General features: G+C 53.5%; 1 protein-coding gene across 1 annotated transcript in view; it reads left to right on the forward strand.

Moving 5' to 3' along the window:
• KCNJ3 (potassium inwardly rectifying channel subfamily J member 3) overlaps nucleotides 1–15,341 on the forward strand; it is a 28,869-nt gene extending 13,528 nt beyond the window's left edge. Inside the window, exon 3 of the mRNA XM_054277771.1 lies at nucleotides 14,702–15,341. Coding sequence (XP_054133746.1) covers nucleotides 14,702–15,288 — 587 coding nt within the window. The 3' untranslated portion in view covers nucleotides 15,289–15,341. The remainder of the gene's footprint in view (nucleotides 1–14,701) is intronic.
• The last annotated feature ends 568 nt before the right edge of the window (nucleotides 15,342–15,909 follow it).

Consider the following 15,909-nt stretch of genomic DNA (forward strand, 5'->3'; position numbering starts at 1 on the left):
GGACATTGGGAACTGGGAATTCCTGGCTGGAAGAGTGGGCAGGCCCTGGCACAGGGTGCCCAGAGCAGCTGTGGCTGCCCCTGCATTCAGCACTGGCAGGATAAAAAAACCCAACAAAGAAACAATTGGGCCCCTAGACAGGAAAATGCTCCATGGAGCATTCTCAATTTATCCAGAGATTTATTGGCTGTGGAGCAGAGCTGGGTCAGCCCTCATCTGTGTGAGTGCAGCCTGGGCTGGAATCCCCCTGTGCTTTCCCAGCTCCTGGATCTGCTCTGAGCCTCTGCCCTGCCCCTCCTGCTGGAATTCCTGCTGCTGTTATGCATTTATTCCATTTATTGCCGGCTAGGATTCGTTCAGCTCAGGCTTTGTCAGGAGGGATAATGATTCAAGGAGCCACTGCTGACAAGGACAAGAGGGAATGGCTTTTAACTGAAGGATTGGGGGGGATTTAGCTGGGATATTGGGAAGGAATTCCTGCCTGGGAGGGAGGGGAGGCCCTGGCACACATTCCCAGAGCAGCTGGGGCTGCCCCTGGACCTGTCCAAGGCCGGGTTGGAGCAGCCTGGGACAGTGGGAGGTGTCCAGGGGTGGATGGGATGGGATTTAGGGTTCATTCCAAGCCCATGCCATGTTCTGGGATTGGTGGCTGTGATATCTTTGGGATGCTGAGAGGTCCCACAGCTGCTCTGGGGTGAGTCGGGCACCCCAGTCCCCTCAGGAATCCCCTCCTGCTCCACTGGGACAGGTCTGGCTAGATAAAATGATAATCCCGAGGTGCAGAGATGAATGGAGCCTGAGCCAGGAGCAGCAATGTTCCTGCTGAGCTTTGCTCTGCTCGTTCAGATATTGATCTGTGGCTGCAGGCCCTCCCCCAGGACACAGCTCCGGGATAAAGAACCCGGGACAGGCAGCACTGATTGGGATTTAGGAGCCGGGGTCTCTCCATCCTCCTGCTCTCTGTGCCCCGGGTTCGGCTCCCCAGGGGCTGGAATTGGGCACGTGTGGGGCTGGCCGTGGGTTCTGGATGTTTTGGGATCGGTGTAACCGGGAATAAGAATGTTTGGATTGGTAGAAATAGAATGTTTAAATTGAAAATATGTTGTGAGTGCAAGGGCAGTAAAAATCAGGGAATCATGTAAGGTCCCTTCCAGCCCACCCAGTGCCACCTTGCCATGGCAGGGACACCTCCCACTGTCCCAGGCTGCTCCAAGCCCTGTCCAACCTGGCCTGGGATATTTCCAGGGATCCAGGGGCAGCCACAGCTTCTCTGGCAATTCCAGCCCAGGATCCCTATGAGTGATCCATCCTTTTTCCCTTTTTATCCCACAGCATTACTCTTCCCATATTTTTTCCCGTGGTGCTGAGCACATTCCCAGTGTCCCTCTGGAGCCTTTCCTGCTCCTCCTCGTGCTGCAGACACTTTAAATTCCCGGGGCAGGGAGCTGGGGGTGGGATTTCCCCAGTGGAACATTGCTGACTCCGTGTTCAGAGCTCTGTGTGATGGAGGAGCTGGGATTTATATTCAGTATTACCCACGATTTCCCTGCCCGTGGCTGCTGCTCAGCAGCCAGACCCAGGCAGGGCTGGGAAACTTGGAAAAATCATGGAAAACTCAGAAAAATTCATGGAGTGCTTTGTGCCAAAGACCCCAGCCAGAAAAAAAAGGGGATTTTCCCTTTTATTTTTTTTGTTTTAGCTGGGAGAGGTTAAGAATTAAAAAGCTGCATGCCTGGAGTTGCGGCCTGGTCCATGATGGCTGTGGAAGCATCCCAGGTTTGCACTGTAGGTGGGATTTTGGGAAGGGATTCCTGGCTCTGAGGATGCTGAAGCCCTGGCACAGAATTCCCAGAGCAGCTGTGGCTGCCCCTGGATCCCTGGAAGTGTTCAAGGCCGGGCTGGAGCAGCCTGGGATGGTGGGAGGTGTCCCTGCCATGGCAGGGGTGCGATGGGATGGGATTTGGGATCCCTTCCCACCCAGCCCACGCTGGGATTCGTGTCCGTGTGTCTGTCCCCCCACAGGAAGGCGCCTGCAGGGGCAGCGTTCGGGCAATGCCGTTCCCTGGCTGCCGGGGCCCGGAGGCAGCAGCCGAGCTCACCTGGTAATTAATTCATCAGCAGAACTGCCTGGAATTAGAGCCGTGCTCCGAGAGAGAGGCTCCTAATTGGGAGTTAATGGCTCATTAGTGCTGAGCAGATCAGCCTGAGCGCCCCGACAACACAAACAAAGCAATTAATGATGTTCAGGGAGTGGCTCCACCTTTCCAGCGCTGCTGCTGCCCTGCGAGCAGAGAGGTGCGGCGGGGCCGGGTGTGCTGTGGGTTTGGGGGGCTCTGGGGGTGCTGCTGCCGAGGGAATTCCCTTTGGAATGTCCTTTGGGGTGTGGGAGGGCTGGGATGGTGCGGTGGGGTGGCTTCCTGCTTTGGGGCTTGTTCATCCCAAACTGGGCACCTGGGAACGATGGGGTTGGAAAATGATGGGGGAATGAGCAGCAGTGGCTCCTAACCAGTAAATCACAGAGTTTCGGGCTGGGTTGGGTGGGAGGGGATCTTAGAGCCCATCCCAGCCCATCCGTGACCCTTCCCACTGTCCCAGGGTGCTCCAAGTGCTGTCCAGCCTGGCCTTGGACACTTCCAGAGAGGAAAAGGGGCTCCAGGAGAGCTGGAAATGACAGGACACTGGGAATGGCTCCCACTGCCAGAGGGCAGGGATGGATGGAACATTGGGAATTCCTGGCTGGGAGGTGGGGATGCCCTGGCACAGGTTATTCCATGGATGCCCCTGGATCCCTGGCAGTGCCCAGTGCCAGCTGGAGCAGCCTGGGACAGTGGGAGGTGTCTCTGCCACGGTAGGGCTGCAGTGGGATGCGATTTAAGGTCCCTTCCCACCCAAACCAGGCTGGGACCCTGTGAAGGTGTGGCAGCAGCTCTGCAGCCCACCAGGATTTTTCCTGGAAGCAAATCAATGCCCTGACATGTGGGATGGGAAAAGGGAAAGAGCCCAAGCCAGAACTGCCAGTGTCATAAACACCAAACGCTTCTGAAACCTGCAGGAAATAAAAGGCGTCGTTTTCCCTAAAATGGCAAAAACGCTCCAGACTTGGAGGCTTTAAAGCCAGCCTGGGGAGAGCTAAATCAGCACGATGGGGATGGCAGGCAAGGCTGGGATGTAAAATTAGAAACCCCTGGCAGGCATGTGGGTATTTGTGCAGCTCGGGCTGGGATGTGGCAGATTGATCCTCCTGGGAATAACGAGCCTGCTGGATGGCATCACATCCCTAATTAACCCCCCTGATTGTGGGCTGGGGTCAGGATCACATTGATCCTCCTGGCAATAACGAGACTGATCCTCCTGGGAATAACGAGCCTGCTGCATGACATCACATCCCTGGGGATGGGGCCCTAGTTAATGCAGGATGGGTTTGGGATCAGATTGATCCTCCTGGGAAAAATGAGCCTGCTGCATGACATCGCATCCCCAGGGATGGGGGCCCTAATAAACCCCCCTGATTGGGGATCAGATTGATCCTCCTGGGAATAACGAGATTGATCCTCCTGGGAATAAAGAGCCTGCTGGATGACATCACATCCCTGGGGATGGGGGCCCTAATTGACCCCCTGACTGCAGGATGGGGTCGGGATCATCTCCCTCCCTCCCTCCCTCCCTCCTGCAGGAAATGATCTCCCTGTGCCACCCTGGGATCTGAGCCACAGGGAAGGAGCAGCATCCAGCCCCTCTGAGCCTCCTCTTCCTCTGCTGCAGGAGGTGTGGGGCCTGTGGGATTTGGGGATCCTGGTCCCAGGTACTCTGGGATGTGGGCTCACCTCGGGAGAGGTGTGAGGACGCTGAGGACGGAGGAGCAGCTGGGAGATGCTGAGCACCTGGGTCACCTGGAGGGGCAGGAGAATGTGTCACCAAGGGGGAGAATCCAACATGGAATTGCTGAGGGTGTGGAGGTGCTGTTGGGGAATTTTTTCCTAGGGGAAAAGGATTTCCAGGTTTTCCAAGTTGGAGAGGTCCCAGTGAGATCTCTGCTCACTGCAGGGGAAGGAGGAACTGCCCCATCCATGGGAGTGCTCCAGGCCAGGCTGGAGCAACCTGGGATAGAGGGAGGGATGGGATGGGATGGGATTTACTGTCCTCCCACCCTGGGAGTCTGTCATTCCATGGTATTTGCATATATTTGTATATCTATGGCCCAGCAAGGAGCGTGTGGATTCCTGAAGAGCCTCTTGCAGCCCCAGATCCCAGCTGGCAGGGCTGACAGCGCTGATCCTCCCTTTCCAGGGAGTCTGTGTGCTCCTGCTGCCAGGCAGGGAGTGTTTGCCAGCCCCTCGTGCCAGCTGTGTGCCACAATCCGTGTTTAGCTCACAGATGTGGTGTTCCAGCTGTGCACGGCTCTGAGGTGCAGGACAGGAGCTGTTCCAGCTGTGCACAGGGCTGAGGTGCAGGACAGGAGCTGTTCCAGCTGTGCACGGCTCTGAGGTGCAGGACAGGAGCTGTTCCAGCTGTGCATGGGGCTGAGGTGCAGGACAGGAGCTGTTCCAGCTGTGCACGGGGCTGAGGTGCAGGACAGGAGCTGTTCCAGCTGTGCAGAGCTCTGAGGTGCAGGACAGGAGCTGTTCCAGCTGTGCATGGGGCTGAGGTGCAGGACAGGAGCTGTTCCAGCTGTGCACGGCTCTGAGGTGCAGGACAGGAGCTGTTCCAGCTGTGCATGGGGCTGAGGTGCAGGACAGGAGCTGTTCCAGCTGTGCACGGCTCTGAGGTGCAGGACAGGAGCTGTTCCAGCTGTGCATGGGGCTGAGGTGCAGGACAGGAGCTGTTCCAGCTGTGCACGGGGCTGAGGTGCAGGACAGGAGCTGTTCCAGCTGTGCAGAGCTCTGAGGTGCAGGACAGGAGCTGTTCCAGCTGTGCAGAGCTCTGAGGTGCAGGACAGGAGCTGTTCCAGCTGTGCATGGGGCTGAGGTGCAGGACAGGAGCTGTTCCAGCTGTGCTGAGGTGCAGGGCAGGAGCTGTTCCAGCCTGGGAGATGCTGGGAAGGGTAACTGGGCTCTTCCCAGTGCCAGACAGGTGGATGCAGGACAGGAGCTGGGGAAGATGCTCACACACAGCCCCAGCAGCTGTCTGGGTGCAGAAGGATCCCTCAGAAGAGGGGTTTGGGGTTGGCAGGGCTGCTGATCCCCTTTGGGGATCATCCCCTGCATCCAGCCCTGGGAGCATGGGAGTGCAGTCTGTGTTCTCCAGGAGTTTTGAGTATTGGGGGATATTGATTTATAAACATTAGTTTTAAATAGGAGGGGATGCTGAGCGAGGTTTGCATGGAATTGAGGAGTATCAGAGCTGGGAGGGAGCCACAGGATCATGGATCCAACCCCTGGCCCTGCACAGACACCCCAAAATCCCACCTGGGCATCCCTGGAGTGCTGTCCAAACCCTCTGGGGGAAGAGCCTTGCTCTGATCTCCATCCCAGCCCCTCTGGCTCAGCTCTGGCTGTTTTTCCTCTCCCATGATGGATTTGTGAGGGTCTCCCCTTGAATTCCTTGGCCAAGCTGAGGCTGCAGGAGAGGAGCAGGAATCACAGAGCAGCTGTGTTGGAAGCAGTTCTGGCCATGAATTGATGGCCTCAAAATGCTCAGTGTTTCAAGAGACTCAACAAATGAATCCCTGTGTTAAACCAGCAGCACTAAATCCTGAGAGGTTATTCCCAAACACATCTCCATGCTGCCTCCTGTAAACCATGGAATCCCGTACTGGTTTGGGTGGGAAGGGACCCTAAACTCACCCTGCAGGGGCACCTTCCCCTGTTCCAGGGTGCTCCAAGCCCCATCCAACCCTGGGCACCTCCAGGGATGGGGATTCCGCACCTTCTCTGGACGATCAGATGATCCCTCTCTGTACCAGCCCTGACGTGGATACAGATTATTTCCAGCTCAAAAGGTGGCTGCTGACTTTGTGTTCTATTTCAATCAGTCTCCCAGCCATCCTTTCTCCATGGGGTGGCTGCAGGCAGGGATGCTGGCATGGAGCAGGTCTCCCTCTGGGGATCATCCCCAGATCCTGGAGCCCAGGAATGCTCTGCCTGTGTGGCCCTGTGTCCACCCCAGTGAATTGTGCCTTTCCACGTGAGGAGAGCTGGATTTTCCATGCAGGAAGGCGTCTCTGGATCCCTCAGGGTGTTTTTGGGGCTGCAGAGGGAAGCTCTATTTTGGTGCTGAGCCCATATGGCCGGGTGGGTGTTTGGAGGAGTGGCTGTGAGAGGGGAGGGAGGGCTGGGCTCAGCCTCACAATGCAAATGTTCTTGTCTGGAGACCAGAAATTATTGTAAATATCTTTTTTTTTTTCCTTTTCTCACTGATCCCCAGACTTGCCTCAGGTGTTGCTCTGACCTCCCAGTCCCTGGGATTTAACAAAACATTCCTTTCTCCCAGTGGCTCTTCCCCACCATTCCCAACATGGAGCTACAAATGAATCCCCTCATTTCCAGCTGCACCCAAATTCCATGAAAAGCAGAACCAGTTTTTTTTGGTTTTTTTTAGGAAAATCCCTGTGAGACCATGGAGTCCAACCATTCCCAGTCTGCCCAGGCCACCACTGCCCCATGTCCCCACGTCCACAGGGCTTTGGAATTCCTCCAGGGATGGACAGCCCTTTCCATGAAGGAGTTTTTTCCTGGCACAGATTCCCAGAGCAGCTGTGGCTGTCCCTGGATCCCTGGAAGTGTCCCAGGCTGGGTTGGATGGGGCTTGGAGCTGCCTGGGACAGTGGGAGGTGTTCCCTGCCCATGGCAGGGGTGGAATGGGATGATCCTTAATTTCTGTTCCAACCCAAACCAGTCTGGAATTCTCTGTTCAGCATAAGGAATGTTTCCATGCTGTCAGGAAAAATCTGGGAATACTTGGGGCTGGTGGGAGCTCTGGAGAGCACCCACTGCATTTTTCCAGGGCATGGATGGGCAATTCCAGCTTGTATCCAAACCCCACTTTACCCATGTCCTCAGCTGCCTGGGACTATCCCCACCCCAGGAGAGGGGTGTGATGGTGTTCACAGGGGTTCTTGGATGAGGCAAGAGACGAGAATGTTGACTCTATGTTCAGAAGGCTTGAGTTATTATTTTATGATATTTATATATATTACATTATGACTATACTAAAAAGAAATAGAAGGAAAGGTTTCTTCTTAAGGCTGGCTAAGAATAGAACAGAATGAATAACAAAGATCTGTGTCTCGGACAGAGAGTCTGAGCTACCTGGTCCGTGGTTGGCCATTAACTGTAAGCATTCAAGATGGCCCAATCCCAGATGCACCTGCTGCATTCCACAGCAGCAGATAACCGTTGTTTACATTTTGTTTTTGAGGCCTCGGCTTCTCAGAAGGGAAAATCCTAAAGAAAAGGATTTTCACAAAAAGATGTCTGCGACAGAGGGGGTCCATTCCCATCCCATTCCCATCCCTCTCCCTGCCCTGCTCCCAGCAGGAGCTGCGTGGGGCAGGCAGGGAAGTGCTGCCCTGCTGGCGCTGCTGAGTCAGTCCCAGGCGGGTGGGAGGCAGTGATGCAGGCCTGGGAGGGTGGCAGATGGCTCTGGGAACGGAGCCTGCTCCGAGGCAGGAGCTGCAGGGGCTGGGCTGGGCCCTGACGCATCCCGGCCGCGGGGAGCGGGAGCCAAGCCTGGGGTTGGGATTAAAAACAAAATATAATCAGGAGAGGCTAAAAATAGAAGGGCAGATTTCTCAGCCAGGATTAATTATTGCGTGGAATGTGTGTTATTGCAGGGAATGTCTGATCCAGATCACTGCTCCTGCCTCTGCTTTTCCAAAGGGATGGACAGCCCTGCTCCAGGCCTGGAAGGGCAGCCCTGGAGGCTGCCAAATCTTCATTTTCCCCTCTTTTATTGGTACCAAAAAAGGAGGTTCCCGACCTGCCAGCAGCATGTTGCATCCCTGGATGTGGGGGCAGGAGCAGGACGTGCTTTGCTGTGCTGCTTCCTTGGGATTTTGGAAACCTGCTGTGATTTGGGCTAAGGATGGTGCTGGCAAACACCAGGATGAGCTGCTGAGGGTGCCAGGGAAATCTGGGGGTGTGAGGATCAAAAAGTGACCCTGGAAGAGGCTTGGCTGATAAGGAGCATACCTTTGGTGTCATGGCTCTGTTTAAATGTCAGGAATGCTCCGTGAGGACATTAGGAGGTATTTATGGAATGGAGATAAACAGCGTGGCTGAACTGAGGAGCAGGGCAGGAGCCTGAATTGCTCCCCAGGGTGAGGAGAAATAAAGTGTTAGGGATAAATCATGTCTGACTGACAAGAGTGTGGTCTGGAGCCACGGGAGCATGGAATGGTTTGAGTTGGAAGGGATCTTGGAGATCATCTTAGCTCCCTTTTGCACACAGACTTTGTGTGTTAAATCTGTGTGTGCTGGAATTCCCAGGGATTTGAATTCCCAGAGCAGCCAGGGCTGCCCCTGGATCCCTGGAGGTGCCCAAGGCTAGGCTGGACAGGGCTTGGGATAATGGAAGGTGTTTCTGCCCATGGGTTGGAATTAGATGGGCTTTAATCATCTTCCCAGCCAGATAATCCTGGGATTCACTGGTATTTTCATGGATTCATAAAGGGTTTTTGTGGTTGGTACATTTAGGACACATTTTGTGTCTTCCATTTCAGGAAATGCTGTATTTTTTTCTCTTTAACCAAAGCGGGTTTTTATAAAAAGATTGCCTCAGCATCTTCACAGGGAGCAATTTCCAATGTCCCATCCATCCCTGCCCTCTGGCACTGGCAGCCATTCCCTGGCTCCTGTCCCTCCATCCCTTGTCCCCAGTCCCTCTCAGCTCTCCTGGAGCCCCTTCAGGCCCTGCCAGGGGCTCTGAGCTCTGCCTGGAGCCTTCCCTTCTCCAGGGGAACATTCCCAGCTCCCTGGCCAGGATTGCCAGAACATTCTGGAGCACTCCAAGCAATCATCACTGTAATCAGGGACCAGCCTTGTGCCAGTGCTGGGGAAATGTGAGTGCCAGAAATAGCTGCTGCTGCTGTTCCCAGGGAGCTGGAGGTGCTGGGGCTGCAGCCCCACGCTGTCTGTGCTGCTCAGGAGCCTTCCCAAAGGGCTGTGCACTTCCCAGTCTGCCAGCTGAACTGCCATAGAGAATACAGGGGGACAGGGAGAACCTGGGAGCTGAAACCCCCCTGGTTTTGGGGGCTGAGCCCCGTTGGTGTCCCCATTTTCTGGCTGATTGCAGATCTCAGCCATCTGTTGTGTTGTGAGAGGGTCCCCAGGATGAGGTGAGAGGTGAGAATTTGACTCCATGTTCTCAGAAGGCTGATTTATTATTCTATTCTATTCTATTCTATTCTATTCTATTCTATTCTATTCTATTCTATTCTGATGCTATACTAAAACTATGCTAAAGAAGGAGAAAGGGCACATCAGAAAGCTAGAAAGGAATGAATAACAAAAACCCATGACTGACCAGGGTCCTGACACAGCTGGACTGGGATTGGTCATTAATTAATAACAATTCACATGGAACCAATCAAAGATGCACCTGTTGGTGAGCAACCTCCAGACCACATTCCAAAGCAATCAGGTAATTATTGTTTATGTTTCTTCATTTCTTTTCTGAGGCTTCTCAGGAGAAAAATCCTGGGCAAAGAAGATTTTTCAGAAAATATCATGGTAACAGTCTGTCACCGTTGCAGATGTGAACATCAGGATATCTTGTTTATCAGTTATCCCATTTATTAGTTTTCCTTAGCTAAATGGGATGAACCAGGTGATATCTCTGTATTTGGGGTGAAGCTGTGGCTGCCCCTGGATCCCTGGGATCATCCCAGGCCAGGCTGGATGAGTCTTGGAGCAGCCTGGGATGGTGTCCCTGCCCATGGCAGGGGTGGGATGAACCCTGATTTCTGATCCTTGATTTCCCCCGTCACCCAGACCATCCCAAGATTCCATCATTCCCCTGCTCTCCTGGAAGAGGAGAGGTTGCTGTGGGAATCCTTCTCCCTGCAGCAGCAAATCCTCCCTCAGTCCTACAAGAGCAAAGGGCAGGTGTTGTATGTCTCTATATCAAGTCCCAATCAGGCTTTACTCTTCCCTTCATGGGCCTTAAATTGCTGTTCTAAATTAGCTCAGTTGTCAGGAATTCATCAAACTTTGCTGTGTGATTAATTTTTCGCAGGTATTTTGGAGGTTTTACAGGTAAGCTGCAGGTTTAAGGCAGATCATCCCCTCAAAGTGCACAGGGAGGGAGCCCCTGGCTCAGCTCTGGGGGTTTTAACCTGCAGGACAGGAGCCCTTCCTAAGGAAAAAGGTAAAAACCTGACAAAAAGAAGGATATTTATGCCTTTTGGCCAGGAAGTCCTGCTGGAGGTGCCTCTTCCTCCCAATGCTAGGACACAGAGATGTTCTTTTTGTGGCCGTTGGGACCCTGTGCTGTGAGTTGCTGCAATTCTCAATTAATTCCCTCTTTGCACTGATGAGGATGAACTTTTCCCCATTGGGAAGGACACCCGTGTGTCCCTGTGTCCAGCTAACGGCTGAAGGTGACATTTCTGGCGTTCCTTTGGAGAGAGAAAGAGCCAGGGAACCTTTGGGTGCCAGAATTGCTTCTGAGGCCTCTCCCAGGGCAGGGGGAAGCTGTTAAAAGCTGATTAATGATCTGTGATTTCCCAGGCAGCGGCCAAGTTCGGGGATCAAATGGGATAAATAACAGGGCTGGGATTCTTTTCAAGGCAATTTATGATGAGCTCTCGAAAACAGCCAGCTCCATCTGGGCCCTTTGGAAATTTGGAAGTAATTGGAGGATTATTAGAGGGTGGAATTAGTCAAAGCATTTATTTACGGCTTTTTTTTTTTGGCCTCCATCTGCCCCCTCATTAATCTGGGAAAGCAGCAATGAGCTGGGCTGACAGCGAGTCACAGAGTCGTGGAATGGCTTGGATTGGAAGGGAAATTAAGGAGGATCCTTAATTGGATGATTGGGACACCTTCCACCATCCCAGGTTGTCCAAGTGGCCTTGGACACTTTTAGGGATGGGGCAGCCACAGCTCCTCTGGGTTCCCCACATGCACAAAAAGCACTCGCTGGTTTTGAAGAGATGGAGAAGGGGTTTATTGGATATTTTGGGGTGTTTCTGCTGGAACTGTTGTACCTGCTCAGGTGGGATTTGTGTGCAGGCAGAGCTTTGCTGGTTCCCAGAGCCCTCAGTGAGGGGGGCTGAGCTGGGAGCAGGGAACAAAATGCTCCAAAGGCTTTTCTTTTGACAAACACTGCTTAATTCCATAATAAATAATTCCACTGCAGGCAGCCTGTTTGCTCCCAAGCTAGAGCTGGGAATTTATCCTGCAAATGGATATTAATTGTGGGGAGAACTTGGGGAGATGGGATCAGGCCTGTGGTCGGGGTGCAGGCCTCAGAGCAGTGCAGACCGCGGGCCCTGCTGAGGGGAAACTCCTCAGGGGAAAAAGCTCAAAAAATGAAAACCCTTCCATGCCAACAGCAGGAATGGAACACTGGGAACCAGGAGGGAGGGATATCCATGAGGAAAATTCATGGAAAAGAATCCTGGGGTGGTTGTCAGAAGGGCTGACAGAGGTGGGGAGCAACTGATCCTGATCTGTGTGTGGGAAAACGTGGAAATGTTCATGGATTTGGGGTTGGATGAAGCCCCTCTGCTCTGGGAGGGCTGGGAATGTTCCCCTGGAGAAGGGAAGGCTCCAGGCAGAGCTCAGAGCCCCTGGCAGGGCCTGAAGGGGCTCCAGGAGAGCTGAGAGGGACTGGGGACAAGGGATGGAGGGACAGGAGCCAGGGAATGGCTCCCAGTGCCAGAGGGCAGGGATGGATGGGACATTGGGAACTGGGAATTCCTGGCTGGGCTGGGATTGCCAGAGCAGCTGTGGCTGCCCCTGGATCCCTGGCAGTGCCCAAGGCCAGGTTGGATGGGGCTTGGAGCACCCTGGGATGGTGGAGGTGTCTCTGCCATGGCAGGGATGGAATGGTTTTGTTTTTTAAATCCCTTCTCACCCAAACCATTGTGGGGTTCTGTTGTTGCTGGAATACAAGTGTGGAACAGCAGAACAACAGTGAGAGCTCAGGGCTGGGGCTAAGGCGTTGCTGAGAGAACAGAACACAAAGGAAAAGCTGGAAAATGCAGCAGGGCTGGAAGAAAAGCTGGGAATTGATTTCTCGTCCTGGCCATGGTAGCACCTCTCAGCACTGTCTGCTGGCTGACACGTATTCCCAAGGACGTTGGGAATATTGGCTGCTGCTCTTCACCCTGAGAGGCTCTTAAATAATTTGTGCCCTTGGGTTTGTTGGGAAGGAGATAAATGGATCTGAAAGACAAATGATATTCCTGCAGATATTTTCCCCTCCAGTGAGCTGATGTGGGAATGAGACAGAATCTGCAGTTGATTTTCCTGAGATTCTGCTGATCATTTTTCCATGGTAATAATTCCTCCTTGGAAAGCCTGCTGGGAGAGGGAGGGCCATGGGACAGGAGGTGGAAATAGTCCTTGGGACATTGCCATGGGATTGCCTGGGGTGGGAATGGGGATGCACATGGGACAGGGCATGGGAATGCTGGTGCAGATGAGGATGGGGATTGGGATTGGAATGGGAATTTGGGTGGGGATGGGAGTGGGAATGCAGGTGGATCTGGGTCTGGAGATATGGGTGCAGAAGGGGATGGGGATGGGAATGAGATGACAGGGGTGTGGATGCAGACTGGGATGGGAATTTGGATGGGAGTGTGAGTGTGGATGGATCTGTGTCTGGAGACGTGGATGCAGAAGGGGATGAGGATGGGAATGGGATGGGAATGCTGACAGGGATGAGAATGTAGATGTGGATATGGAAATAGGTGTGAATAGGAATTGGGATAGGGATGGGAATGCAGATGGGTCTGGAGATGCAGAAAGGGATGTGGATGCAGATGTGGATGGGGATACAGATGTGGATACTGATTTAGATGTGGATGGGCATACAGATGTGGATTTGGATGCAGATGTGGAATCCCACATTCAGTCCCTAAGGAGGTCCCAGTCAGGGTCAGGGCTGAGGCTCAGAAGGGGAAGCTCTGGGATGTGCTGATGAAGCAGCTGCTGAGCAGCTGCAGAGCGAGGGGCCCAGCTGGAAGAGGAACTCACTCAAATTGCCATTTCTCTCAGAATTGCAGGTTTTTCCTAAGCCCTTTAGGAACGGGATTGCTTCCACTCCACTTCATAGACAGGAGCACCTGGGCTCTGGGTGAAAATTCACTGGGAAGTACAAACTGTGTCCTGGGTGAGGCTGTGGGGTGGCTCTGGCTGTGCTCCTGCAGATGTGAGCTCTCCCTGGCAGTGGGAGCAGCATCCAGTGCTAAAACCCCTGGATTCATGTTTTCCTCCCAAGAGATAAAGTGAGAAACAAGAGTTTTGTCTTGTGATCAGCAGCAGGACCAGCACTGATTCCATCAGCAGCAGCATGAGGTGGGATAAACTGGAATTTTCCTGGCTGTGTGTCACATTCCATCCCACTCCCCCCCGCTGCAGCCCCGCTGTTGTTTTTCCTGTGCCTTCCCAAGTTCCCTTCCTTTTCTCCTGGCTCCTGGTGAGCCAGGCAGGGGATGTGTTTGCAGAGGTGGATGGAGCTTCCTGAAATCCAAATGTCACATTTCCACTTGGCTGCGTGTGGAGCAAATGGCAGCGTAAATCTATTTGCAGATTTCTACAGAGAGTGGTTAAAAATAATAATAATAATAATGATGATGATGATGAAAAAAAGCAGGATTTCTTCTGGAAGCCTCCAGCAATCCATGAGCATCATCTCCCTCTGATTCCCAGGAGTCACCAGGGTGGCCAGGGCTGATGCTTGAGGGGACTTTTCTCCACAGTGGGAGGAAGAGGAAGGGCAGTATGTTTTGTGCCTCTTAGTCATGGATTTTATTCCCTGTTAATCTTTTGGAGCTGGATCCCAGCCTGGCAGCGATGGGTGTGGGAGCAGATTGGTGAGGCCTTTGGGGAGGAATAAATGTATTTTGTAGGACTTGGTGATATGTTGGAATGTGCTGATGAGGGGCTGGTTTTGTGTGCGTTCATGGATATGAGGGAAATGTGGAATGACTTAGGAATATGGAATAATTTGGGAATATGGAATGACTTAGGAATACTTTAGGATCTGACAGGTCCCATTTGCCCTTACAGCTCCTGCTGGTGCAGTCCCAGGGTTCTCAGGTAGCCCTGATGCCCCTTTGGCAGCAGCACCTTCAGAAAGGGTCGGTAAATGTAGGTGGGAATTCTTCAGTTCTGCCCCTTCCGCTGGTGTTGGCTCCTTCCCCCTTTGGAATGGCAATTTAACAGCTGTAGAATCCTAAAATCATGGAATCCTTAGGGTTGGAAAAGACCTTTAAGGCCATCAAGTCCAACCATCAGGCCACTGTCCCATGTCCCCAGGGGCCACATCCACAGGGCTTTGAAATCCCTCCAGGGATGGGGACTCCACCACTGCCTTGGACAACCCTTTCCATGAAGGAATTTTCCCTAATATCCAACTAAATCTCCCCTGGTGCATCATTTCCTCCAAACAAGAGCAGGCCAATCCTTTTTCTTTTTTTTTTTTTTAAATACATTTAAACCCACAAAATCCATTTCATGGAATTGCTGAAGGATTTCTGTGCATTCCCAATTTCTCAGGACTGCTGGAAGCTTTTCCTCCTTTCTCCTTGCAGGGATGACGTGCCAAGCCAGGACATCCTACACGGAGGACGAGGTGCTCTGGGGCCACCGCTTCTTCCCGGTGATCTCCTTGGAGGAGGGGTTCTTCAAGGTGGATTATTCCCAGTTCCACGCCACCTTCGAGGTGCCCACCCCGCCCTACAGCGTGAAGGAGCAGGAGGAGATGCTCCTCATGTCCTCGCCCCTGATCCCGCCCGCCGTCAGCAACAGCAAGGAGAGGAACAACTCCGTGGAGTGCCTGGATGGGCTCGACGAGGTGGGCACAAAGCTGCCCTCAAAACTGCAGAAAATCACCGGGAGGGACGACTTCCCAAAAAAACTGCTCAGGATGAGCTCCACCACTTCGGAGAAGGCCTACAGCATGGGCGACCTGCCCATGAAACTCCAGCGCATCAGCTCGGTGCCCGGCAACTCCGAGGAGAAACTGGGCTCTAAGACCACGAAGATGATGTCGGATCCCATGAGCCAGTCGGTGGCAGAGCTGCCCCCCAAGCTGCAGAAGCTCTCGGGGGGCGGCGGCAGGATGGAGGGGAACCTCCCGCCCAAACTGCGCAAAATGAATTCCGACCGCTTCACATAACACGGCTGGGACTGCCAGGAGGGCAGCGGGGGCTGCCGGGGGCTCGGGGCCGCCCAGGGGCCGGGGTGGGCTCGGGGGAGCCGGGGGGAGCCAGGGTGGGCTCGGTGCTCCAGGGGCTGGGCGCGTCCCGCGGGGTTCCGAGCGAGGGCCGCGTCCTCGGCGCGTCCGGTCCCAGCGCATGCAATAACCGTGTGCAATCTCTGCATCTCGTCCGTGGCATGACCTCTCCTGTATTTATACTTTGTACCCCCAAAAACACCCAGAGGGGCCTCCCTGCCCCTGCATTCCCCAGGGAATAGGGACAACACGGAGTGGGGAACGTGCAGGGGAAGCTGAACTTGAGTTGAAAGCGTTTGGGGTTTGTTTTTTCCCTGCCGTGGGTCGTGGTTTGCTCACCCAAGTTGTTTGCTGCATGTGGGTTTTTTCCTCCAAGGAGGTGTTTTAGTTCACCTTTCACATCAAATCTGCTCGCCTTAAATCCACTGCTGGTTTCTAGTTTGCTTTCAGGATTTTTTTTGGGGGGGGGGAGGGAGGATTGTTCCCTGTGTCAAAGCCACCAGGAAAAAGACCGGGGGGAAAAATAAAAATCTGTATTTCATCAGGCTTTGTTTAGAAAAGAAA

This window comes from Melozone crissalis, unplaced genomic scaffold (assembly GCF_028551555.1).
Source record: "Melozone crissalis strain CALT ecotype California unplaced genomic scaffold, PUWL_Pcris_2 ptg000023l_1, whole genome shotgun sequence".
Classification (NCBI taxonomy): Eukaryota; Metazoa; Chordata; class Aves; order Passeriformes; family Passerellidae; genus Melozone; species Melozone crissalis.